This window comes from Sciurus carolinensis, chromosome 12 (genome assembly GCF_902686445.1).
Source record: "Sciurus carolinensis chromosome 12, mSciCar1.2, whole genome shotgun sequence".
Taxonomy (NCBI): Eukaryota; Metazoa; Chordata; class Mammalia; order Rodentia; family Sciuridae; genus Sciurus; species Sciurus carolinensis.
This window is the reverse complement of record NC_062224.1, coordinates 2,180,649-2,206,364: the sequence shown is the minus strand read 5'-3', so window position 1 is coordinate 2,206,364 and position 25,716 is coordinate 2,180,649. Positions and strand designations below refer to the sequence as shown.

The following is a 25,716-nucleotide window of genomic DNA, read 5'->3' as shown; positions in this document are numbered from 1 at the left end:
CGCCCCAGCTGTGGGCCTCCACGTGGAGTCTGCCTCTGGCTTCATACCTCCTCCATCCCTGAGGCAGGGGCTGTGCCGGCCTCGCCTGTCGCATCAAGCGAGTTGACGGCAGTGTCCTCACCTGGACCCGCGCCCTGTGTCCTGGGCCCCCAGCCACATCAAGGTGGAGGCCAGGGGCCTGTGGGCCCTCAACCACAGCCCCCGTGGGCTGGGATTCCCCAGTCCCCTGTGGTCAGACTTCAGGAACACCATGGAGGAGGTGCAGAAGCTGAAGGGCAGAAGGGACCCAGGCATCCTTGTCCTTTGAGGCCATGGATAGAGGACAGCGGTCCCCACAGCATGGAGCTGTGTCAGGGCAGTCGGCCGGGCACAGGGGCACTGACGGGCAGTTCTGCTGACTGGCATGTCTGGAGTCCTCAGACCTCAGAGGCAACCTGGCCAGCTGCCCGCCCGAGAGGGACGGGGGCTTCGGGTTGAGAAGGTGAGCGGTGGCCGCGGGTGCGCCCAGAGCCTGTGGACTGTGGCGCACTCGGAACAGCCAGCGCGGCCGAGTTCCCATCCTGCGTTTCAACCACAGTGAGAAGTTAAACCAGAGACGCCGACCGCAGAGCCGTGCCCGCGAGGGAGCAGAGCAGGGAGCCACGCAGACCTCAGAGCCCAGGAGGGAGCAGAGCAGGGAGCCATGGCAACCTCAGAGCCCGCCAGGGAGCAGAGCTGGGAGCCATGCCGACCTCAGAGCCCGCCAGGGAGCAGAGCAGGGAGCCATGGCGACCTCAGACCTTGGGCAATTAGGGTGCCCTTTAGGACCAGTGACCCCTGTTCAACATACGGGTAGCCTTCATGCTGGCGGGGGACTTCTGTGCTGGGAGACGCCTGCTCACAATGCCTCTCTCCTGGCCCAGACCCTTCGTCTGTGCCCTGGGAGTGGCTCAGGAGGGCCAGGGCCGGCTGCCCAGCACAGTGAGGGCTGCCTGAGGCCTTGAGATGGCTCCCGGGGATGGTGATGTCCCCCGGAAGGCAGGAAGGAGGAGCCTGGGCAGGGCCATGGTGTGGCACCACTAGGAATATTCTGGAAGATGCTGCATTCTGTCTGGGCACCTGCTGGAGGGACAGGTGTTTGACGGAACAGTGGCACCAGGGGCCTGGGGAGAGTGAGCTGTCCCTCTGGGCTGTGAAACCTGGCCCTGCCCAGGGGCTTTCATTGGGTCTGCCGTCACCATGTCTGGAGAGGTGCGTGTCTGTCTGCAGAGGCGACCCTGTGCCGGAGCCCTTCCTCACCCAGGGCAAGACAGGGCCTCCATCGCCTGCTGCAGACTAGACACCAGGGCCACATCAGCTCCACCTGCTCTCCTGCCAGTTCCCCTTACCCAGCTGCCCTCAGGCCACACTTAGCTGGTGAGCCAGAGCTGCACCTCGACCCCGGGCAGGCCAGCTCCCCCCAGGGCCACTGCTTCTGCCCTCACCCTCCCCTCCCTCCCTCCCTCCCTCTCCCTCCCCTCCCTCCCTCCCTCCCTCCCCTCCCTCCCTCCTCTCCCTCCCTCCCTCCCTCCTCTCCCTCCCTCCCTCCCTCCCCTCCCTCCCCTCCCCTCCCTCCCTCCTCTCCCTCCCTCCCTCCCTCCTCTCCCTCCCCTCCCTCCCTCCCTCCCTCCCCTCCCTCCCTCCTCTCCCTCCCTCCCTCCCTCCTCTCCCTCCCCTCCCTCCCTCCCCTCCCTCCCCTCCCCTCCCTCCCTCCTCTCCCTCCCTCCCTCCCTCCTCTCCCTCCCCTCCCTCCCCTCCTCTCCCCTCCCCTCCCCTCCCTCCCTCCTCTCCCTCCCCTCCCTCCCTCCTCTCCCTCCCTCCCTCCCTCCCCTCCCTCCCCTCCCCTCCCTCCCTCCTCTCCCTCCCTCCCTCCCTCCTCTCCCTCCCCTCCCTCCCTCCTCTCCCCTCCCTCCCCTCCCTCCCTCCCTCCCTCCTCCCTCCCTCCTCTCCCTCCCCTCCCTCCCTCCCTCCCTCTCCCTCCCCTCCCTCCCTCCCTCCCTCCCTCCCTCCCTCCTCTCCCCTCCCTCCCTCCCTCCCTCCTCTCCCTCCCCGCCCCTCCCTGCCACTCCTCCCCTGGAAGTACAGCCCCAGGGTAAGGAGGCCAGCTGCACCTCCACAGACTCGGAGGCTCAGGACATCCAGGTTTGCTCCTTACTCTTATGGTGGGTCCATCTGGGGCGTGGAGGCCCTTGCTCCACCAGGGGTCATGCCCAGGGGGAAGGAAGCCTCCCGTCTGTAGAAGCCTCCTCTGGAGGATGGAGCTGTGCGCTCAGCTGGTGGAGGAGAGGAGGGGATGGAGGAGGCCACAGATCACATTCCTGGCCAGGAGCCAGCGCAGGGCCCAGCTCATAGGAGGCCGAGCAGAGGGCAGGGGTGTCTCAGCGAGCGAGCAGAGTGCGTGAAGGAGCTCTCGTGGTGGGGCCGGCTGCAGGTCTCCTATCCGCTGCCTGAGACCCTCGGTCTCGCGGGAGGTGGCCGTGTGAACGCGGAGCCCGGCTGCCCCAGGTGGTGCCTGGCTTGGCTGTCACCGCCTGGTCTCCGGCTGCGCCCTCCTCCTTTGCCTGCTCACTGGTCTGCTGTGTCTCTGGACTTTCCCGGGTGGCAGATGCGGCTGGGGTGGCCAGGCCCTCGCGCCCTCTCTCAGGAGGCTTCTGCTCTCTCAGCCACGCTTCATGCTGGCACTGCTGCTTCAGGGATGGTCATTCCTAGGTGAGGGACTCCCAGAGGGCACTGTGTCCAGGGGCAAGGGCTTGGGAGCCATGCGGGCTGGCCGTGCTGCCTGCTGGCCAGGGTGCTCCCTGCGCAGGAGGGATGAGACGGTCCACTTCATCCAGCCGCCCACTGAGTCCTCTTGGGTGTCCTCTCCCCGTTCATCAAGGCCGCCCGTGGTGTCCCCTTGGTGTCCTCTATCCATTCATCAAGGCCGCCCGTGGTGTCCCCTTGGTGTCCTCTACCCATTCATCAAGGCCGCCCGTGGTGTCCCCTTGGTGTCCTCTCCCCGTTCATCAAGGCCGCCCATGGTATCCCCTGGGGCATCCTCTCCCCGTTCATCAAGGCCGCCCGTGGTGTCCCCTTGGTGTCCTCTCCCCGTTCATCAAGGCCGCCCGTGGTGTCCCCTTGGTGTCCTCTCCCCGTTCATCAAGGCCGCCCGTGGTGTCCCCTTGGTGTCCTCGCTCCTGTTCTCAGCTGGAGGAATGTCCCTCTTCCTTCTGGCAGCAGTAATCTCCCGGCCCCTTGTGTGCATCCCAACCCTGGGGGCGTCCTTGGCCTGCTGCGGTCAGCTGGGTGTGCGGTCAGGGCGGGGAGGGGCCTGGCCTTGCTCCGTGCTTTCCAGTTCTTCACAAGTGAGGGAGTGTCATCTTTCTCTGGGCTTCTCGATGCCCAGGGACAGCTGGGGCTGTGGAAGGCCTAGGGACGCCAGGCGCTGGCCTCTGGGATGCGCCTGGTCCTGCGGGTTCCCGCCTGCAGCTCAGGCTTTGCTCCCCAGCCAAGAATCCCGGCAGGCAGGTGAGAAGACAGCTGCTGTCCCTCCTTGGGCGTTTTAAGCAGAAGTCACGACTCTAGCACAGTGTGGAACCCGCCTGGCCCAGGCCCAGTGAGCGGCTGGGAGCTCCTGGACTGAGCCTGGGGCCTCTGAGACGGTGTCCCCCCCTCTCTGCCAGGCGTGTCCCCCAAATGCGGTCACTGCGCTCCTCTACTGCAGCTCTGTGGCCGTCGTCTTCACCACCATCAAGCTGGTCAGCTACCGCCTGCACCTCATGTTCGACGAGGGAGAAGTGGTTCGGCCGCGGCCCGTCCAGCAGAGGGAGGAGCCGGCCAGAGACCCAGAGGCTGGCGGCCCGCACACCACTGACCCCAAGAACCTCAGGTAGCCCCAGGGCGTGCCAGCCGGCGCCGGGAGCGCCCGTTCTGAGGGATGGTGTTCTCGATTCCCACTGTGCATGGTGGTTCCGCAGGGCAGGTGGGCCGGGCTGTGCCCTTAGGCAGGGAAGCGACCGTCCCTCAGGATGGCGTAATGGGCTCCCGGCAGGGCCTTGCAGCGCCGCCCGGGTCACTTCCTCAGGTTAGTGCTGCACCTGGTTCTGCTCCAGGGCTTGCGGCTTGCTGTGTAGACGCTCAGGGCCTGTCCGGGTGTCAGCCAGCAGCTGTCTTCTTGTGGATGCCGGGGTGGCCATTGCCTAGGGCCGAAGTACCGAGGGCCATCCCGGGCGCTCAGGCCCGTCCCTGTTCTGGTGTCACCCTCTTCAGGGAAGGCGGGTCTCATCACGTTAAAGCCACCACTACGACCCTCCCTTAGAAACGATGCTCGTGTGAGGAAGTGACAAAAGGGTCCGGGAAGAGGTGGCTGAGCATCCCGAAGGCCGCCACGCTGTGTGCTAACCGGCTGCCTGTGCTTCTCTCCTTGACCCAGCAGTGACCGGCCTGCGGGCACCAGCGGAGGCAAGAAGGAAGAGGCCCCGGCCAGCCTGGCCACGCCTCCGCTGCGCTGCAGCTCCCGAGGACAGAGCCCGCACTCACGCCACGCGTCACCGCAGCTGGTCAGTGTCCCCTCGGTTTCTGTCTCTTCCTGTTGTTCCAGGTGGAAGCCCTGGAATGGGGCCTGTGGGGCGGGGGTGTTGCCATGGTGGAACACGGGCCCTCCTGCCTGCGGGGACCACACCTCAGGCTGTGCAAGTGGCCTGACTGTGTGCCTCAAACCGTCAGACGCCCAGCCCTCAGTTCGAAGCCCCCCGCGGCCTCCAGGGCTGTCTGGCCCTTGCAGGGAACCGTCCTGCATAGACGTTGCTCTCTGCTCCCTCCTCCAGTCTGTCCCCCCAGGTCGTGTTTCTGTGATGTCCTTTACTGGGAATGGACCACACCTCCCTGCTGTTTCCCCTGTCCCTCACTTTGGTCTCTTGGAAGGTCAATAAGTCACTCTTTTAAAGAGTGGCTTCATTGGGCTTCGTGAACCAAGTACAGGTTGTGCCTCGTTCCTTCTCCTTCACTTGGTGACCAGCAGGCCCCTTTCATCGCCCTCCAGTTGTCTCAGTAGGAGGCCTGCCCTCAGGGACGCTTGTATCCATCTGTCCTCCCTGTCGTGTGGAAGTGGAAGGAGCAGGGACGCACTGTTGGGAACCCAGCAGCTGTGGACGGGGTGGGGGGGCGCCGAGGGCCCGGAAATGTGCAGAGCTGACTCGCATATTGATCTCTGTTTTCCATTTGCTTAGAAGATGCCGGCGCAGGAAACGGTGGACGATCTCAAAGGTAGAGTATGTCGCTGCTCAGCTGCTCAGTATTCTACACAGCACCACCTTACAGAAGCCAGTGTCCCACCCGAAGATAAGCACCCGCCCGCCCGGAAGTCGCCTCCCTCACGTCCCGCGGGAGCTCACTTCCACGTCTGCATCAGACTGCGGTGCTGGATGGTGCTTTCCTGGGTCACACCTGCCTCCTCTGCCTGGCTGTCCTGGCTCCTCACGCGGAGCCCCAGGAGCCGCCCTGGGCTCTCAGGCTCCTCCGTGTGGCCCAGGCGCAGGAAGTGACGGGGGTTCAGTGCCTTCTGCCGGTCTGCGTTTCCTTCAAGCTGCACGTTTTCTCCTGGGGAACTTAATCTTACCCTAAATGACGTGCATTTTTAAGTGAAATTTAAGTGGATGTTTGTTTCACTTCTTTACTGGAATTTAAAACGGGTTTCTTTCCCCTCCCTCCGCTCCACTCCTTCACAGGAGAAGTGAAGCCGAGCCCAGCCCCTGGTCTGCGCGGAGGCCCCTGGGCGCACACACCTTGCTCGGGTTGCACCCGTCAATCACACACCCAGCTGCTCACGCGGGCCGCGGTCTCCAGGCCAGGTCGCTGTCCCCTGGGCCCCCTCCTCCTCTGAGGAGCTGCTCCAGCCTCCGGCCTTCACCTTTCCAGCAGAGCCTCCCTCTTTTCTCACTTGCACTGGGCCTCGCAGCAGAGGCTGTGCGCGAGGCCCCGCAAGCGAGGGGTGGAGGTGGCCTTTGCGCCTGTTTGGGGACCCCAGGCCCAGTGTTTTCCTGTCAGCCCTGCACCTCAGGCACTGTGTTTTGCTTTCCCTTACTCAGACCTGTAGACCCCCTGCTAGCACAGGCCTTGCTGTTGTTAGAAGGCAGGTGGCTTTCTGGTTTATAATTTTTTGTGATATGATTCATATGCCTCACAGTTTACCCATTTCATGTGTACGGTTCAGCGGTTTTTAGGGTGTCCAGAGTTGCACATTTACTACCACAGTAAACCTTCGAAGGAAACCCCAGACCACCGAGCCGTCACCCACTAGCCCCTGTCTCCTCTAGCCTGAGCAGCCACAGTCTGCTTGCTGTCTTCATGGACTTGTCTGTTCTGGACAGTTCCAAATGGAATCACAGAGTGTGTGGTCTTTTGTGACTCCTTCTTTCAGCTGACCCAATATTTTCAAGATTCTTCTGTGCCATGGCATGTTATCAGTAACCCATTCCTTTTTACTGCAGAATAATATTCCTTTAAATGGACATGCCATTTTCTATGTATCTGTTTATCAGCTGATCAGCATTTGGGTCACCTGCACTCTTTGGCCACTTGAATAATGCTGCTGTGAACATTCATGTACAAGCATTTGTGGGGAAGTCTGTCTTTGCTTCTCTTGGATGTACATCTGGGAGTGGGATTGCTGGATCATTTAGCAACTGTGTCTAACCATGGGAGGAGTGCCAGCCTGTGCTGGAAAGCAGGCATAGCCTTTACATTTCCATCCTCAGCATCTGAGGTGATGGTGCGTCCTTTTCCTTGACAACACTTACTACTGTCTGTGCCTTTGACTGTAGCCATCCTGGTGAATGTGGCATGGTGTCTCATTATGACTTTGACATTCCTCCACCAACTAATGATGAAGTTTTTACCATTGTAATGTTCTTTAGAGAAGTGCACATTCAAGTTCTTTGAACTCTAACTGGATCATCTTTGCCACTGAGTTGTAAGAGTTCTTGGTATGTTTGGAGTACCAGTCTTTTCTCAGACATCACGTATGATTTGCAAAGATTTTCTCCTGTTCTGTGAGTTGTCTTGTCACTCTCTTAGTGGATCCTTTGAAGTCCAGAGTTTTTTGCATAAAGTCCAAATTATTTCTTGCTTCCTTTTGTTGTGTGTCTTAGTAACCATGACTAAATCCAAGGTCATAAAGATGTATTCCTGTGTTTTCTTCTAACACTTTGGTAGTTTTAGCTTTTGCAATTAGTACTGTGATCCACTTTGAATTCTTTCTGTGGGATGAAGGAGGGTCTGACTCCATTCTTTGGTATGTGTTTACCAGTTGTCCCAGTACCACTTGCTGAAAGTGCTCTTCCTTCACTAGTATGTTGGGGCATCCCCATGGATGCCTCAGGACATCACGATGTTCAGCATGCATGTAAGGGCTAACCCTCAGTTCTGTTATTTTAATCTCCGTATCTATCCTTATACCAGCACCACACTATTTTGATTATTTCAGCTGCATAATTGGTTATGAAATTGAGAAGTATGAGCCCTCTTCCTCCTCCTCCTCCTTCTCTTCCTCCTCCTCCTCCTTCTCCTCCTCTTCTTCTTCTTCTTCAGACCTTTTTATCTCTCTGGATTCCTTGCATTTCCATGAGAACTGTTAATTTATGCAAAAAGACAGACTAGGATCTTTTTAAAGGACTGTGTTGCATCTGTAGATAAATAAATTTAGGAACTATTCCCATCTTAACAATATTTGTTCTTCCAATCTGCAATCACAGAACCTCTCCCATTTACTTGACTCTTTCATTTCTTTTAATAATGCTTGTTAGTCTTCAGTCATAAATCTTGTACATCTTTTGTGTAACATATTTCCAAGCATTTCATTCTTCTATGTGCTGTAACTGGAATTGTATTCTTAGTTTCATTTCAGATTGGTCATTTCTAGTGTGGAAATATCATTGACTTTTGTACATTGATTTTTTTTTTTTTTTTGGGTACTAGGGATGGAAGCCTGGTCCTCACATATGATAGATAAATGCTCAACCATCAAGCTATACCTCCAGCCCTTTTTTATATCTTATTTTAAGGCATGGTCTTGCTAATTTTCTGAGGCTGACCTTGAACTTGTGATCCTTCTGTCTCAGTCTCCTAAGTTGCTGGGAATACAGGTGTATGCCCCATGCCCCAGCCCTGTACATTGATTTTTATATGCTCACACTTCCTGAATTTTTTTTTATTAGTTCTAATAGATTTTTGGTGGATTTCTTAGGACTTTCTGTGTACAAAATGATGTTGTCTTTGAAAAAGATACCTTTCCTTTTCCCTTCCTGATCTTGTCGCTGTTCATTTCTTTTTCTTGGCCAATTGCTCTGGCTACAGTTTCTAGTACAGCATTGGTTAGGGGTGGTGAGACTGTGCATCACTGCCTTGTTTCTGGGTTTATGGAGAAACTTTCAGTCTGTTATGCACTAAGTGTAATATTAGCTGTGAGTGTCCCATGAACGGCCTCTATCAGGGTCAGGATGTGCCCTTGGGATCCCAGGTTGCTCTGTTGTCGTGAAAGGACGTTGAATTCTGTCAAGTGATTTTTCTGCATCTGTTGGCAGGGTTGTGTGGTTTTTATCAGTGTCTTTCTTGCTGCATCATTCTTAGTAACATGGTGTGTTTATGTCTGTGAACAAGGAGGGTCACACAGTGGATCTTAACTGAAGGTTTTGCTCCCCAGGAATGTGTGACAACATCAAGGTCATCATTGTCCCATATGGGGCAGAGTGCCACTGAGAGCAAGTGGGCAGAGGCCAGGAGATTGCTGAAGACCACAGTGCCCAAGGCCGTCTCCTGCAGCAAAGGGTCGTCAATTGGAAATGTGGGCAGTGTTTTTGTGTCTTAGATGGATTAAGTAACTTGCTCAAGGTACCAAGCCAGCAAAGAGCAGAGCCAGGGTCCAAATATGGCGTGTAGGCCTGCCACGGCCCTGGCACGGCAGACGCTCGAGGTCTGAGTTACAAGATGGAGACGTGTCAGGAGCAGTTGCTCTTTGGAAGCGATGTTCTTGGAAATAAGCCCCCGTCACATTTGATGCTGGTGCTGCCCTTAGTCATGTCCTCGCCACACGCTCGCACCTGAGACATGGTCCACTCCTCCCAGGTGGCGATCCATGGCCCTGTGTTGTTTGTTGCAGGTGTCGTTCTGTCAGGAGACCAGCCCAGGACACCAGTGGTGGGCCCCGCACCAGGCATCAAGACAGGTGGCGCACCTGTTTCTGAAGGACACCTGCCTGAGCCCACACCTGGGCCGGCCCGGCCGGTGAAGCCGTTCACTGCAGAAAGCCTCCTCCCTGGGCGAGGCCAGGCACAACGCCCACCCCGCCACAGGTCCGAGGGCGGCTTGGTGGACGGAGGAGCCTCGAAGAAGCTGCCGCACCTGTCTCTGTCCCAGTACGACCTTCTAGAAACAGATGTCTCCTTCCAGCCCTGGGGCAGCGAGAATTCAGTCCTGATTCCAGAGCCCGCACACCGTCTGCAGGGCTCTACAAGGGAGCCCTTGCCGAGCTCGTCACCCCAGGGCAGTCTGAGCAGCAGCTGTCCCCAGTGCCACACCATCACAGCCAAACCTGCAGAGGAGCCGGTGGACACCTCCTGTCAGGTGGACCTGCCGTGGAACCAGGAAGCGGGGGACTCCGACAGTGAGGTCGCCGTTACTCTCGTCGATACGTCTCAGCCTGGGGACCCACTGAGTCTGCACGAGCCCATTAAAATCGTCATCACGATGAGCAGCACCCCAAACTCCATGACGGACTTGGAGAGCTCCCTGCACCTGCAGGCGCTGGGCACCAACAGGACCGGGCTCAGGTCTGACCCTCAGCCAGCTGCCCCAGGGGAGGCTGGGCCTCCGGGCGCGGAGCAGGTCAGAATTCCCACGATCACCCTTGAACTGTCTGAGGATCGGGGAGGTGTCCCTGGTCCCCAGAGCCACAGAACCGAAGGGAGCCCCGAGGGACCGCAGGTGGAGGGGTCTTCGCATCAGAGTTCTGACCACGGATCTGGGGAGGGGACAGGTGCCACCAGGGACTGCAGCCCTGCCCCGAGGCACACCTGGGAAGCGGCCCCCGCACACTCGCCCGACACAGCCTCCCCATGCGAGGCGGGTGGGGACGGCCAGGCCAGGCTGGACCCGTCCTCCTGTAAGAGACACACCCGTGTGTTCAGCGTGGACAGCGGGACGGACGTCTTCCTGAGCAGAAGCTCTGCGGACCCGGCTAGCGACAAGGAGAAAACCATGCCGACCTCCAAGTCCGACCTGGAGGCCAGGGAAGGGCAGATGCCCAACGAGTCCAGCTTCCTGGAGTTCGTCTCCCTCATAGAGGCCATCAGCACCGCCAAGGTGGCGACCCCCAGCCCGCAGCGGGGCTCCGTGCAGCCAGGCGGAGCTGGCCGGCTTCCTGCAGGTGCGGCCTGCCCGCCCCTCGGGCTGGTGGCACAGGAGGTTGCCCCCGCCATTTGCCCCCGGCGTCTGATCTCACCCTCAGTGGGGCGGGGGCGGGCAGCCGTGGTGGCTTGGCTTGGCCATCGATACTGGTCGGATGTGCTGACCCGCGCTGTGACGAGTGCGTTCACGCGTCACACGCATAGGCTGGGCATGCCGAGTCCCAATGCTGGGGACCAGAGGCGTTTCCAGTTTGGGATTTTTTTCAGATTTTGGAATATTCGCTCATATGCGTGAGATGACTCGGGGCCAAGACCAAGTCTAAACAGGAAGTCCCTGTTTCTGTTTAGACGCATTGCAAGTCTACACAGGCCTCAGGTCCAGAGCCCGAGGGCCATTGGATTGTGACCTGTCTCTCACACAAGGTCAGGTGTGGCTTTTCCCTCCTGTGCTGTTAGGTTGCTCAAGAAGCTTTGGATTTGGGATTTTCAGGTTAGGGATGCCCCGCCTGCATTGGTCACTCAACCAGGAGACTTAAGGCATTAGAGTGAATTTGGGGCTTTCCTAGAAGGCAAGAATATTTATTTCCAGGGAAATTAGCAATTATGTTTCACCGTGGGGACAAGAACTAGTGTAGGTGTCTCTTCCGTCATGGAAGAGGTGGTAGGAAAGTGGACTTGAGGCACATCTCCCTCCCTCAGATCTCCATTTCCTGCTGAATTGCACAGCCAAGTGCAGATCCTGGTTATGCCCACCTGCCCTCCTGGTACCACCAGGGCTCTGCAGCCTTACCTCGTGCCCTGCCTTGCCCCAGCACACTGTGTGTGTGACAGGGTGACCGCATCAGGGCTGGCCAGGATGCAGGTGAGGGTCCTCACGGTGGGGGTGAGCCAGCATGATTGTCAGTGGGACTGGCCTCCACAGTGTCCCAGTGTGAGGCTGAGCCCCGAGGTGGTGCTGCCCGCTCAGCCCCGTGCTGGTCTCTGCAGGCCTCTTCTGCAGGTGGCCTCAGGCTCCCTCCGACGTTCCTGAATTCGTCTGGTCAGTCTAGGAAGAGCCGGGACCCAGGCTGGATCTCAGGCAGCCTCCCTGCGTTTCCTGTGTGGAGCCCAGGAGCATTTATATTCTGGTTACTTGAGGTTACAGAGGGTGTCAGTTTCCTTATAATAACACAATATTGCTATGATTTTCGTGAAGTCGTTTAGCTTTGAACTTCCACATTCTTGAGCACATTGTTTCTGCAGATGCCAGCGTCTTGCTGGCGCCTGCATGGTGGGCTGCTGGTTAGAAGCTGAGCGTGCCGGGTGACTCCTTTCCTTTGCTGTGGGCTGTAGCACTTTCTCCTGCCTCTGGCCGTCTGTGTCCCCTGGGACAGCCAGGGCCTCTGCTCTACCTACTGGCAGCTCTGAGCAGCTTCCTCAAAATTCAACCAATTATTTTCCAAACAAGTATAGTGGGTGCGTGAAAGCAGGAGTAAAGCCTTTTGGAGATAAAAATCTTGGGGGGCTCATCCTCAACTCAGTATAAAGAGTCAGTTCCTCTAGACCACAGCTGTCTAGTGGGCTTTCTGTGGCGACGGGCGCACCCCACGTCTGCAGCCTCTGCACTCATCGCTAAGCAGTATGTATGTGGAATGGGGACTGTGCAGATGAGGAACTGTGTTTAAATAGCTGCACGTGGCTACCGGTCATCATGCTGGACGGCAGTCATCAGGGGCCTTGTGTGTGTCCTGGAGAGGTGCGGCTGCTGGACAGAGCACTGGCTTGGTCGAAGCCTGGCTCGGCAGGACCAGCTGGGTGAGCTCAGAGACTTGCTGAGCCCTCCTGCATGCAGGGTTGGTCGCGTGTGGCGGACTTCCCGGAGGACTTGAGTGGGGAGCTGTAGAGAGCTTGCTGCGCCACCCCTCGTCTTTTCCCTCGGGCCGGGTCAGGTGGGTCCGGTGTGTCTGCTTGGGTTTGTGCTCCTCTTAGGTTTCCTGGGCCATCTCGTTTGATCAGAACAGTATCCAGCTGGAGATTTCCGTGGGGTACAAGGGGGGCGGGTGCTGGGAGGGTCCTGGAGAAGGTGTGGGGAGTGTGGAGGAGCCTGGGAGGGAGGGGCGGGGGCAGCTCGCCTCCCTCGGGAAGGGACGGGCCTTCAGTTGGAGGAAGACGGTGGAGGACTGCAGTAAGCTTGTCGATCCTGGAGGCCATCAGTGCCAGGGGTAGCGACCCAGGCTGCTTCCTCTGCCTGAGCTGTGAGGTCTTCTGTCCCGAGCGTGGTCTGTTCTCGTGATCACACGCCCACTTCTGTGTGCGTAGTAAGCACCCTGGCCATGTTTGATGACCCTGGCAGCCCAGATGCTTGCTAGAGTTTTCCTGCTGGTGGAAGGACAAGGCTGGACCTTGACCTGGTGGGACAAAGGTTCAGGGCTGCCCAGCAATCTGTGTGCTCTTTCCAGCTGTCGTCCCCTTGCAGGGCTCTGGGACCGTCCTTGGGTCTCAGGAGGGCCTGCGAGCCCAAGGCTAAGGATGACTACACGCCATCAAACCTTTAAAACCATGTTTATGTCTTTATTTATTTTCATTTGATCTCCTTCATGTTACGTCGGGTTCAGAGCTTGCTGTCGCAGGGAGCCAGGCACCATCCTTTGGGTCGGCAGAAGCGTACGGCCAGGCAGAGCGTATTGTTTTGGAGTGGACAAGGGAGGCTTCCTTCAAGCCCCAGAGCAGGACGTTGGTCAGGGGTCTGAGGCAGCGGAGCTGAGGTGGCGTCACCTCTGATGGGTTAGGGCCCCATGCTCCCTGCTCTCTGGTTGCTCCTAGGTTGAAAGGGGACTTTAGGGACACTGCAATTTCTGATCAGGTCCTGGCTTCTGGGGCTGACCACCACCCGGTTCTTGGCTTCCAGGATGGTCTGCGAGCAGTAGTGGTCTGACTTCCCGCAAGCCTGACTTCCGGGTGCCCTGACGGCTTCCTGGGCTGTGCCTAGAGAGAGCAGGTTCAGTCCCTGGGCTGGTGGCCACAGGTGGCTGGTCAGAGCTCTGTGTCCATCGGTATTGTCTGGTCTTTTCCCTGTGTAAATTCAGCCTCTTTACTTCTAGAAATTTCATGGGTAATCATCAAGGCATGCAAAGATGTTAACTGAAGAATTATCTTTAATTTAGAAAATCAAAACAACCCAACTTTGCCATAAGGGTCTGGTTAAATATATCATACTGTATCAATGTGATATTATGTAACTATTGGTTTTGGATGACGAGGAAGAATATCTAGAGATCACATACTGGTAATGCACTAAGGTAAATACAAGAGGTTGTAGAGCATCGTTTTTACTACTTCATTTTAGTGAAACTATGTGTATGTCCAGGAAAAAAATACAGTTGGGTGTGCATGAAGAGGGTCCTGGTGTAATAACCAGGACGGGGAAATTAAGAGTGATTTAAATTTTTACTTTTCTTTGGTTTTAAATTATACAAAATGAATGTGCAGTATTTTTACAAACAAAAGTATTCCTATAAGTATTTTTAAGGGTAAAAGAAAAACAGTCCATATGCTGGTCTCTCAAGGACCTACGGGAGACCCAGGCAGGACAGAGGTGGACAGGTGGCCCCATTGCTTGGTCAGTCAAGGGTGTCTCGAATCCCAGTGTGGCGGAGACTGTTTGTGGATGTCTGCAGCAGGTGGAGGCAGCGCTGTCCGCAGGGCCGGCTGGGGCTCTCTGGGCCCGTCTGGCCCCCGCTGTCGGTCGCGCTGGCTCTTCCTCAGGGAGACACCGCGAGGTGGTCAGAGCTTCTGTGCCGACAGGCCTTGGGTGCCACAGGCCTCCTGGTGGCCGCCTCACAGCAGTGCTGGGGAAGCCTGTCTTCCTGCAGAGCCAGCAGCTTCCTGGAGGAGCTGGACGGCTAAGGGCGGAAGGCGTGGCTGCCCACGCGGCGGTATCCTTGTACCCACGGGCAGGTCTCTGCACGTCCACTCTGCAGGCTTAGGCTGGTCTGACGGTGCATCTTGACCGACTGGGGGATCAGACGCTTGGTCCCGTTCTCTCAGGCCCAGGTCTAGTGGCTTCCATGCCCACAGCTGGTATCTTTGGTCATAGAAAGACAGTGGACCTCTGGACCTTAAAAGTGACCATTGGGTGTGTCCACAGAGGGCAAGGGTGGACCCTGGGGGCATGTTCCGTTTTCCATAGTGACATGAGCCAAGGCCCTTATTTCGGTCCTTTACGTAGAGAGGATTTGTGAAGCACAAAGCCCAGCCTGCCCTGTCCGTCCCAGGGTCCTTGCTCGCCCCCAGGCAGCCTCTGGCCAGGGGCGGGCGTGCAGGCACCTCCTCCGTAAGGGGCCAGTTCAGCTTCCGCTTGCACCTTTAGATCTGGAGAACGACCTGGAGGAGGACGGGTGAGACCGGACGATGGGAAGAGGGACCTTGCTGCAGAAGAGCAGGTGTGTCCAGGGACTGCTGTCACTGCGGGCACCGGTGGGCTCTGAGCCTGTCGGGCCTGCGCTGTCAGCGGGGGTCTCCACATGCACGGGTGAGCTGCCGAGTCAGTCCAGGGGTCTCGAATCCCAGCGGGAACGAGACCGTGTGTGTGGATGTCCCCAAAGTGTGCACACTCCTGTTTTTCAGATCCATTCAGGTACTTTCATACTGAGCAAAATAGAAATTATTCAAAGCATCTGATTTCAGAGGAGCTGCTTAGATTTAGATTCTCTTCCTGCACCCGTCTCAGTTTTCTTAGCCTATTTCCAGGAGCTGCCCCATTAATTTCCTATTTCACAGAATAATAACACGCAGCAGTGCTTTTCAGATCATTGCGCCCAGGGGGAAAAGGAGGAGGACCCGGAGAGTGAGGAGCCCCGTGGAGAGGACGCCAAGCAGGGACAGCCAGGCGCTCAGCCACAGGGCCACACCGGCGCCAGCCAGGTGCCCGCTCAGCCTGCCAGAACCTCGGCCCTGTAAGTGCTGCCTGGGTGCGTGGTGGCGATGGGGGAGGGCCCACTCGTGGCTGCTTCTTGGTCTCCCCCGAGGATGCAGAGGAATTCCTCATGGTTTTGACTATCCTACCTGTTAAGTTTCCAGGGCAATAGGCATCGACAGATAATCTACAGGGTGACTTCCCAACAAGATAGTTCTGTCCTGCAAGTCATCAGTGGGCCTGAAACATCTGTGCAAGAGGAGATGTCCGTGGATGCCATGCATGTCTTCATTGATGGACACGGTGAGTCTCAGGGGGAGCAGGAAGCGGGAGGGAAGCAACTTTCTCAGGGTTCTGCGTGGACAGTGGGAAGGCAGACCGGCCTCTGTTTTGGGAACTGTGTGCACTACCTGCATTGTGTCACTCCTTAGTTGTAAGGTAAGCACCAGGAAGACCTTTCCTGGACTCCCCAGCCTTAACCAGGAGCAGCTGTCTCTAAGCTCCCCAGCACCCTGTTCTTTCCCGTACTTACCAATATCACAGCCTGTAACTATTTATATACTTACACTCATTGGGCGGATGACATGTTCAGTTGTAAACTTCTCAGGACTTTGCCCAGGAACCTGTAAACATTTACTGGATATATATTGAGAACCTGCCCTTGATATATTTTCCCCAGCACCTTCTTATGAAAGGACTTAGTGGTATATGTAGAGAAACACAAGTGGCACGTTCAAGGTTCCAAAGGCCAGGCACATGGGTCCTGGTCCTCCTGGGGTGGGCCTGGGCTGAGGTCCCTCATAGACAGGTAGTGCTGCTGTCCTGCTCTTGAGAGGGTCCTAGCCTGGACAGTAAGCTCTGTGGCTGCCTCATGTAGCTCAGGAGCTTATCACCTTCAGTGCTTTTGAGGTTGCAGAAATTCAGACTCATGTTGTCAGGAACAACAGTAGCTCTCCTACCGAAGCTCCACGGCCAGGTCGAACTTGACCGCTGCACCTGCCGGGCACTCACAGCACACAGGCGAGGCAGGCCGCCCGTGCCCACCAGGAGGGCTCGCACCGGGCTCCTGGGGGGCGGCACGTGCATCAGGACTGCTGTTCGCACCTCCATACCCTGAGCCCTCCGGAAGAGCTAATTTAACGCCGCAAATGAATTCCGTCCCGAGCGTTTCCTCATTAACAGGCTGGCACCCCGGCGGCTGCCGCGCACTGCTCCTCTGCTTGTGCAGAGGTAGGGCTGCTCTCATGTGGTCTGCCAGTCAAACCGCATGCTTAATAAGCCTCTTTTTGTGCACAGTACCCGTGTGTGTGTGTGTGTGTGTGTGTGTGCACAAAACCAGCCCTTACAGCCTAGCCGAGATCAGGCTGACACATGAAGGGAATATGTAGAAACTGAATTAAGAGACAGTTTGGATAAATTGATTACAAACCGTCAGGAGCTAAGCAGTGAAGTCAGTGCCTATCTCAGTGTATTACTGAGGGGGTCTGGCAAAGAACGTTTTCTTAGCAAAGTTTCTTTTGGACCTTGTGGGTCTTCTCTTGACTCACGCTCTGTGGCCCTGGAGCGTGAGCAGGGGTCCCCACGGTCCAACCTGAAAGCAAAGACCCTGGTGCAGCACACTTTGCTGACGTTTTCTGACTTTGCAGGAGAGGTCAGGTCCTGTTACTTGAAGTCAGGGAATCAGAAGGAAGGCTCCCTCCAGCACCCGCCTTCGGACTCGGCCTGTGTCTCCCAAGCCCGGTGAGTGGGGCCTCGTGGGCAGGTCTGGGTGAGGCACCGTGGGGACACGCCACTTACTCTGAAACTGCAGTGTGGAGCTGGGGTGGAGTGAGCACGTGGATGTTGGTGTCAGGCATGACTTTCGTGCCAAAGAGGATCTGACATTGTAGAAAAATGGCAACTAAATGGAACCCTTTTCATCCCACCTTCACAAAAATGCACATAACCAGGCAGTTCCATCAGGGAGGAGAAAGGAAAGGAATGATCTGGGCTTCATCGTCCACTATGGCACTAACTCTGACCCAGCAGTCACCTCATGGGAACACATCTGTGAGCGCTGCCTGCTGGGCTCCTCTCCCAGCCGGAGGTCCACGTGTCCCTCAGCCACACTAGGACCAACGGGAGCCTCTCATTCCAACCCAAAGCGAAGTTCAAAGTCTTCCTATTCCCACCCAGAAAAATAAACTCCATTTTTGTCCTGCGTAAATACTTCAGTAATGCCAGGTAGAATAAAGCCACACATCCAGAGTCCGAACGTACTAACCATGTACACGCGCGAGTGGAAACTAGAGGCAGGCTGTGGGCTTCCCATGCCCTGACCCTTGGACAAGTGGCCCTGAGAGCCACCCACTGACTGCCCCACAGCCCGTTTCTCTCCTGGTTAAATCTCTTCCAGTCCCTAGCCTCCATCTCCTCTGCGTCCCCTTTCCAGAGGAGAGCGCTCAGCTCAGCCTGTCCACTCTCCGGTGCTGCCTGGACTTGGGTTGGCTGGGGGCTCAGTCCTTGTGCAGGGCTTCGGATGAGCTGGAAGGGGCCGTGGTGAGCGGTGGGGAGTCGCCCACTTCCTGGCTCTGCTCAGATGTGTCCAGATGCACGGGACAGCTGGTCCCTGCTCCGTAACGCACGGCAAGGGCCCACCCCCCTTCCCTTCATTCGAGAAAGTCTTCTGCTGACCCTTCGGGAGTGTGGACGCTGCAGTGGATGAGGCCTCGCTCACCCGTTACCAGGCCAGGTCCCCGTCTTCAGCCGCCTGTTCTTCCTGGGTGCCGAGGGGGTTCCATGTTTGAGCTCTGAGGGGGCCCGGCTGTCAGACATGAGGTCCAGGGACACACGTGTGCCATGTCCATGCAGAACGTTCTTCAGGAATGCCCACCCTCCCTACGGCCTGGTCTTTGGGTCAGTGCCTAGGGTGGGTGGCATGGGGACCGTGAGGGTGTCCTGGCCACACAGTGGTCATCTGGAGGAGCAGACGCACCCCGCTTCCTGACTGACACGGGAGCAGGAGCACCCGTCGTCCCCGGGCCATTCCAGCCGATCGGGAAGACCAGCCGAGTGCTGCCCACTGCTCAGCTCCTGCTCAGGAGCAGCGCCTGGCCCGGGTGGAGTCAGGTGGCTCCTGTCTGAGCTGCTGTCCGATGGCTCGTGGTGGGTGTTGCCGTGGTCCCAACCACCTCCCTAGATTCCGAGACGCTGGAAGCCGTGCCGCGTTCATGGCAGCTCATTTCTGCAGAGCCGTAGTAGATCCAGGCTTTCGTGGGACGGTGCTGTGCTGACCTGGGTGTCCTTGATCCATCCATGAAAAACTGCTGGAAAAACAGGAGGAAAACGAGAGCTGGGACAGTTTGAAAGTCTTCAATTCCTGCTTGTTCCCGAGGGCGAGGGCCACCTCCTTGCCACTGTCTCTGACCCTGGAGGGCCAGGCTAGCCACTCAGGACCTGGGTGTGGGGAAGGGCTGAGAGGGCCTGGATTTTCCAGTGCTGCCCAAGAGGAGCTAGAAATCTGCATCCGCACGGAACGCCTACTTGGTTTACTGCTGGTTTTTCGACATCTCTCAGACCACTCATCACTTGTGTGTGGTTGGTCGGGGCCTCTGGGCTGCTGTCACCCTGCCCAGCGCCCCTGCCCGAGGTTTGCTCTCAGCCCTTCCTGCCAGGGTGTGCGGGGCTGAGACCAGCCGGAGGCCCTGGGTGCCGCCCCTGCAGAGCCCTCGCCTGCTCTGCAGCTCCTCATCTGCGCGGCTCCGGTCACACTTCCCTCGCAGGCCCGTTTCCCTTCCTGGTCTTCCTGTGAGGTTAGCTCCATCTCTTCAAGTTTTCTCTGGAGTCTGACCCTTCTCCCTGGAGTTCCACTACCTAGATAGGGTTCCCGCTGCTTCTCTTTGAGGTTGTGCTGGACCAAAGGAAGTGACTGTGACTGACATGTCCCTAGAGCCCTCGCTTGGCCCTGTTGGTAGGTATCCAGTGAATGCTGCCTTACAGCTGCTGCGTCACTGGACAGGGCCCAGTGGCCCGGTGGAACTCTGGCTGGCGCTGAGACCTGTCTGTGGGGTGGTGGGCGGAGGTGGGCAGGAGCGAAGTGCCCCGGCCGAGGGCTAAGCTCTCGGTCCTCGGCGCAGCAGATGTGGCTGGGCATCTGTGGAGAAGGAAACCACCCTGTTCCAGGGGGGCCCTCAGTGGCCGGCTGCTGGTCTGTGGTGGCGGGAGGCGGAGGTGCGGGCGGCGGCCTGGTGGGCGCGTGGAGCATGGGCCTCTCCTTTTGTGAGTGGGAGCCAGAAAATGCGCCTCCGGGAGCCTCTCCCACAGACCCCAGGCGTCCCAGGCCTGGTCCTGTCGAGGAAGCGGCTCTCTGCCCCTGTAGAGGCCCAGGGGCGCGAACTGGCCCTGGGACCTCAGAGGCCCAGCACTCGGCGCCCTGGCCCCAGGCTGGCTGAGCCGAGTGCCAGCACTGCTGTTTATTTTTCATTTGACATGGTGCAGTCGCTTAGCCACCCAAGCGTCTGTTTCTCATCCTGTACACAGAGGGAAGACCTCCACAGTGAATGCCCTGGGTTGCTTTAAAATCTGTGAGGACACACTGTGCTCATGACCCGCCCTCTGTGAAGGGCGCTCGGTGAACTTCAGCTGTCTCTGGCTGGAGGTTGCTGTGGCGTCACCAGCACGTGGTCCCGTTCTAGCCAGGAGGAAGCTTGCCCCTGGCGCTCTCCTGGGCGGGTTGTCGGGTCCCGCCGGCCCACTGAGGTCCAGCATCCCGCTGTCCAGCATTTTGCAGCAGGCATTTTAATATTATGTCCCCAGTTCCTAGTGCCATTCAATTCTGAGACCTCCTATCACAGTAACATAAACCTTGGTCTTGAACTTGGAAGGACGCCTGGTTGGGGCTGTCTCTAAGCCATTTGGCCGTGGGAGGTACAAGAAAAGCAATCTTTTCCCTGTAATGTGACCCTAATGGCTGCCGGGCTTGCCTCCAACTAGGCCATTAAACCCCTGACCCAGTGCTGGCAAGAAAGCTGCTACTCCTGGCTGTCGCTAAGCCTGTTGCCATGAGTCTTACGTCCCCAACTCCCAAGTATGAATAGGGACTTGTCAGTGGTGTAGCTTCCGAGACTCTTGGGGACGTCTGGAGGACGCCAGGAGAGGAAGCTTGCTTCCCTGCCTGGCCCACTGTCCCCACAGGAAGCAGCAGATGCCCTGCTTCCTCAGGAGGAGGAACAAGGAACCCAACTCCAACTCCAGCCTTTAGAATCGCTCCTTGGAAAAGTTACCCAGGGCAGTTCCCCACCAGCGCTCTGTCTCCCGCGTGCAGGATGGATTCAGCACGCTGGCCTGAAACCAGCCAACCTGCCCCTGCTGAGTGGCCTCTGTGTGCTGGGCTGGGCTGGTTCACTGCAGAGTGGACTTTTGCAATTAGTGCTTAATGGTCTCTGGTATTTGTTCAGCCACAACTTGTATTTATTTTGCCCAGAAATTCTTCAACGTAACAGAGCAGAGATGTCTTCTTTGAGAGATCTGCATCTTAGTGTGAATCCAGTTCTCCCAGGGTGGTCAGCAGGCAAGTGCAGATGCGCTTCCGATGCCTGTCCTCTGCAGCTGATGCGGAGATGCGGGATCCACCTTAATTTTGAGGATGGGCACCTCCGGAAGTGGGCTCGGTGGTGTCCTGGAGGGAATAGTCCCTCCGACCAGATCATTTACAGCACTGTTAAGGGAATTTGGTACCAAAGATGGCCCCTCAGCAGAAGGGTTCACAGTGCAGGTACCTAAACTGATTTAGTTCTGGCTTTTTGTTTCTGATTCGATCTAGCCTGCATTGCAGTGGATACTGTTTGCTTACTAGTTAGGTTTGACTTGGAGGCTGCCCTGGGTCTCTAGACCCACTGTGTACCTTGGCTGAGGGGCAGTTGAGGCTGGGGTCTTGGTCCTTATTGCTTCTCTGGTTCTTATGCTTTTGTTGACAGTACCCAGCGCCCCTGGCCTTTATCTCAGCAAAACTGCCCTTGCTCACCAGGGTGAACTCGAGGTGTCCCCTGCCATCAGGAGGGTTATGCACCCAGCTCCTGAAGAAGGGAAGCCGCACGTCCCCAGAACTGATCCCCTCTGTTCAGGTGCCGTGTTGCTTCATTCAGGAGAGGTGGTGACTGGGTTTGAACAGCCGTGCACAGAGAAGGCGGTGACCTCTCCCTGTTCCAGGTGCACAGCACAGATCCACGCAGGCGCAGCTGGAAGCGCTCACCTCCGGTCACAGGTGCTAGATTGTGGGCGTGGCTGGTGCGGGCGGAGGGCTCCAGGGGTTCTTGGATCCCTGGATCTCAGAGTGGAAAGTCCCCCCGAGCAGCTGGCTCCTGCCCTCCCGCATCCCTTGCCACTCACTTCCCAGCCACCCTCTGTCCTCATTCTGATTCCCTAGCCTCGCTGGGAAGAGATCACACTTTCAGCCAGGGCCCCTCGGCTCCTGCCAGGGAGGAGCCTGCTGCAGTGCGCAGGGTGGCCACACGGGGGCGGTGGGACCCTGTGCTGCAGAGCTGCGGGGACTCAGGCAGGCTGAACTGCCCGGTGGACAGGTGTCCCTGTGAGCGTTCACAGGCCCGGCTGCAGCTTGAGGGCTGCGCTGCTGGACCCAGACCTCCTCCACGGTGGGCTGTGAGGGTCATGCTGACTCATTTCTGGGCCGTCTCCCTGTGCACCTGTCCCCAGCAGTTCTGGGAAACGAGGAGGGACAGGAGGAAGAGGGGCCTTGGAGGCTGGGAGGCTGTCACTTTAGATCTGAAGACAAGAACGCCAGAAGTGCCCCATCAGCGGGAAGCGGAGACCCGGTCTGTGTGCTCCGCCTGCTTGCGTGCTGGTCGTGGCTCAGATGGGTAACCTGGGCGTGGACGTGGTGCAGTATCCGGGGGCAGTTCTGGGGCCAGCTCTGTCCATGGGCCAACGCTCCCTAGAGCCCAGTTTTTGCCCCTCCCACAGGCTCCCCAGGAAGCCCCATTCCTTCTGCTGCAGTGAGCTCCAGCTAGTTTCAGGAAGCTTGTCTCTGCTTCTACCCTGCATGGAACTAGTTTACCAGAGACTGACCAGAGAGCAGGAGGGCAAGTGGGCAGACTGTGCTTCGGAAATCTCCCCTGCAAGGAGGGCGCGTCCCTCAGCTCTGCGGGCTCAGAGGAGGGGAGGCGTCCCTCGCAGGGGAGCCCTCACACACTACGTTAATTAACGCCGAAGGACCCACTGCCCCTGACCACAGGGCAGCCCAGGGCCCATGACCAGGAGAGTAGCCTTGGGGTCTGAGAGGGGTTCCTGTCCACCTGTCCATGCGGTGACTCTGACGACATCCCGGCCGGCTGGGAGCTGGCGTGGACAGGCTGGCGCACACGGGTTATTGGGTTATAGCCGCACAAGCAGGACCGGGAGAAGTGCGCTCGACTGAGGCCCTGGGGCTCCTCCACTTGAGCAGTGCGGAGCCCGCCCTCCGGGCCCTGCGGGGAGCCTTGCGATGAAGCCTGGCCCAGGGTGCTCAGAGGACAGCGCCTCTCCTGGGATTGTATGGAGCGCTCAACTCCCATAGCAGTGGTTCCTGAGAGGAACTCGCCCGCCGTTTGGGTCTGTGCGATAAGAATCAGGTGTGCATCGGGCAAGCCTCTCCCCGTTCCCGCCAACGGAGATGCCCGCAGTGCACAGGTCAGCGGAGGGTCCAGAGGTCATGCTGTCCTCCAAGATGAGACCCAGAAGCCAAGTCCTGTGCCCACCCGGGAGTGGCCAGGAGTGGTTTCCGAGTGTCTGGTGTGCGTGTGCAGAGGCACCGCCGGGTGCTTCACAGGCAGAGTGACAGCTCTGGGCCACGCCCCTGAGGAAGCCACACCCCTGGCAGGAGAGCAAGGCGGTGCTCCTCAGGGCCAGGAGCAGCGCGGCCTGGACTCCAGCTCTGTCAACCCTAGAGCTCACCCACGGGGCTTTGGAGGAACCCGATCCCCAGATTCTTAAACAGGACACTCAAGTGGCCAGCATAAGAAAGCAGCGTATTGCCATTATTTCACAACTGGATGCGACCTAAGTGGCGGGAAGGACGAAGCCGGTGGGCGCCCACTCTTGTCCTGGCTCCTGGCAGGGAGCAGGCGGGCCTCATGCAGCCCTGCCCCTGGGGCTCCTGCCCAGAGCTGGCGTCTCCTCCGCTCCTGCCCGCGGTGGGCAGGGCCTGCTGGCCCCCAGCAGCCAGGTTAGTCTCTGCTTTCCACGAGGTCCTGGCCTGGCCGGGGTGGCGCCTGATTTGTGCTGAGGAGAGGTGCCAGCTCTGCCTGTCCTGCTGTGTGACAGGGGCAGCCCCTGGTGGCTTCTGTGCGGAGCAGCACAGCGCAGCGGGCAGTGCTCTGATGGGCCTCTCTGGTTCCCTGTGAGGCCAGACAGCGAAGCTCGGAGGAGCCGTGGCAGAGATGGCGAGTGGACTGGGCGGGGGCGCGCAAGCCCCGTGCTCACCGCGGGCTGCCCCCGGGCGGCTCTCTACGAGGAAGCCTTGTCAGACGTATCAGCAGCCGTGAGCCCGCCCGCAGCTCGGAGAAGCTCAGGTGTGCGTGTAAGGGGGTCTGGTCTACCAGGAGCAGCAGATTGTGGTCACACAGCATGTGGCCTAGGAGTCACAGGGGACTGTGTCACCGCGGCCGCTGGCTATGCCAGTGGGTCTGTGCCAGTGCCGTGGACTGAAGGTAACATAAGACTCAATCCAAAATGGGTTCAGCAACGAGGAGACACGTTACATCAGAACACAAGGCGCCCCACATCATCTCAGACAACAGGACACCAAAGAGTGTGTCAGTCCAGGGTTGTTAACCCAGGCTCAGCACTGGCTTGTCTCTCAGCTTGCAGCCCAGCGCTTGTCCCTCATGGTGGCAAAGTGACTGCTGTAGCTCCAGCTGTTTCTTGTTCACTCAAACTCTAAAAGCCAGGAGAAAGACAGTCCCTAACTTTTGTGACAATGTAAGATCTACAAAAATTTACCTATGAACTTCCCTATCCCTAAGGACTCCTTTTTAGAATTGTATTACATTTCCAATCCAGAGCCAAGTACTGGCCAAGTGAATGACTGAGGTGTCCACAATTGATCCCTAGGTCCAGGGAAGGGCCTAGTCTCGGGTGATGGAATGGAAGGGAGTTATGCTGCAGGAGTCCTCTTAGAAATGACCACTGGGTAGGCAGCCAGTATTGTCTCCTGAGAGTCGTGGGCATCTGGCTGGGGGTCACGTGGCGGGTCTGGTCTTGCTTTCTGAGTGGAAGGAGAAGTGCCCGCATGGAGCCTGCTCAAAGAGCCTCTGTCAGCTCCTGCCAGTCCACGTGGGCTAGACAGCTCAGCTCTTCAGACACAGACCACGACTCACTCGTAGTGCCCTTGTCCGTGGCCTGCGGCGTTTCTTGCGTGCAGTGTGCACGCCCCTTGCTGTGCTGGATTGGGGTGATGAGGAGAGTGTGGGGTGCAGAGATGCCGCAGAGATGCTCACGCTGCTTCTTCTCCCTGGGGCCTGGGGATCTGCAGCCCGTCATTTATCATCGTCATGACAGATGAGGCGGGAGCCTGTGGCTTCCGGTTCCCTACCCACGAAACACAGAAAATTGAGCTGGTCGCCTCCAGAACACCCCGCCGTGCCCGCCCACCAGGGGCGCTGCCACTGAGCAGCCTGGACGGTCCCACATGTGCCAGACTGGCCTTGTGCCCGCAGGCGGTACGCATGCGCGGTTGGTAAGGCTCGGTGGCTCACACGTGCTGTCAGGGCCCCGTGCTCCTGTCGTGGGCACCCCTAGTGTCTACAGGTCTGGGGTGACGAGCAGACGCCTCTGGCACTTGCAGGTAACCGAAACCTTTGTTCTTTCTGTCCCCAGGGAGATTCAGACCAGCTCCTCCAGCACCACCACTTCTGAGAGCCCAGATCCATCCTCGGGGGACCCTGCGGTCAGCGCCCTGCAACAGCAGCTGCTGCTCATGGTGGCTCGGAGGACCCAGCCAGAGACGCCCCGGGTACGTGGTGCGGGTGCTCTGGAGGCAGGGGCTCTGGGTCACCCCCCGAGTTCCGCGTCCCTGGTGAATTGCAGAGGCCTCTCTGATGCTTGGCAGTCCAGAGAGCGGACATGACGGCAGGCGCCCTTCTGTTGACACGGGATCACCACCGTCTCACTCGCTCTTCCAAACGCATTAGAGATTCATTCACTTTGATCCCGGTTGCTAGGAGGCATGAATCCCGCAAGAACTCCCTGGTCTAGTTTGCTCCCCTCAACCCCAGTTTTTAAAAGATCTATGTTTTTGAAAAATTATGATAACCTCGTATGTGTAAAAGGATTCAAAAATTCCTGGGTCTTTGGCTTGAGGAGAGAGACTATTCCTGGGGCAGGTGACATCCGAAGCCTCCCATTATTTCCCAAGGGAAACCGCGGTGGGGTCCGGGCGCGGCTCCATCTGCG

At 58.0% G+C, this 25,716-nt stretch overlaps 1 protein-coding gene across 3 annotated transcripts in view; it reads left to right on the top strand.

Moving 5' to 3' along the window:
* The window catches only part of Pcnx2 (pecanex 2), a 181,434-nt gene that overhangs the window by 12,689 nt on the left and 143,029 nt on the right, over positions 1-25,716 (top strand). For all 3 annotated transcript variants that reach the window (XR_007104322.1, XM_047520586.1, XM_047520585.1), the window contains exons 2-9: positions 3,681-3,886; positions 4,430-4,556; positions 5,226-5,262; positions 9,152-10,417; positions 15,184-15,331; positions 15,449-15,594; positions 16,938-17,031; positions 25,141-25,276. Coding sequence is in view for 2 of the 3 variants with exons in the window: in XM_047520586.1 (XP_047376542.1) it covers positions 3,681-3,886; positions 4,430-4,556; positions 5,226-5,262; positions 9,152-10,417; positions 15,184-15,331; positions 15,449-15,594; positions 16,938-17,031; positions 25,141-25,276 (2,160 nt within the window). In the remaining variant the exon portion in view is untranslated. The remainder of the gene's footprint in view (positions 1-3,680; positions 3,887-4,429; positions 4,557-5,225; positions 5,263-9,151; positions 10,418-15,183; positions 15,332-15,448; positions 15,595-16,937; positions 17,032-25,140; positions 25,277-25,716) is intronic.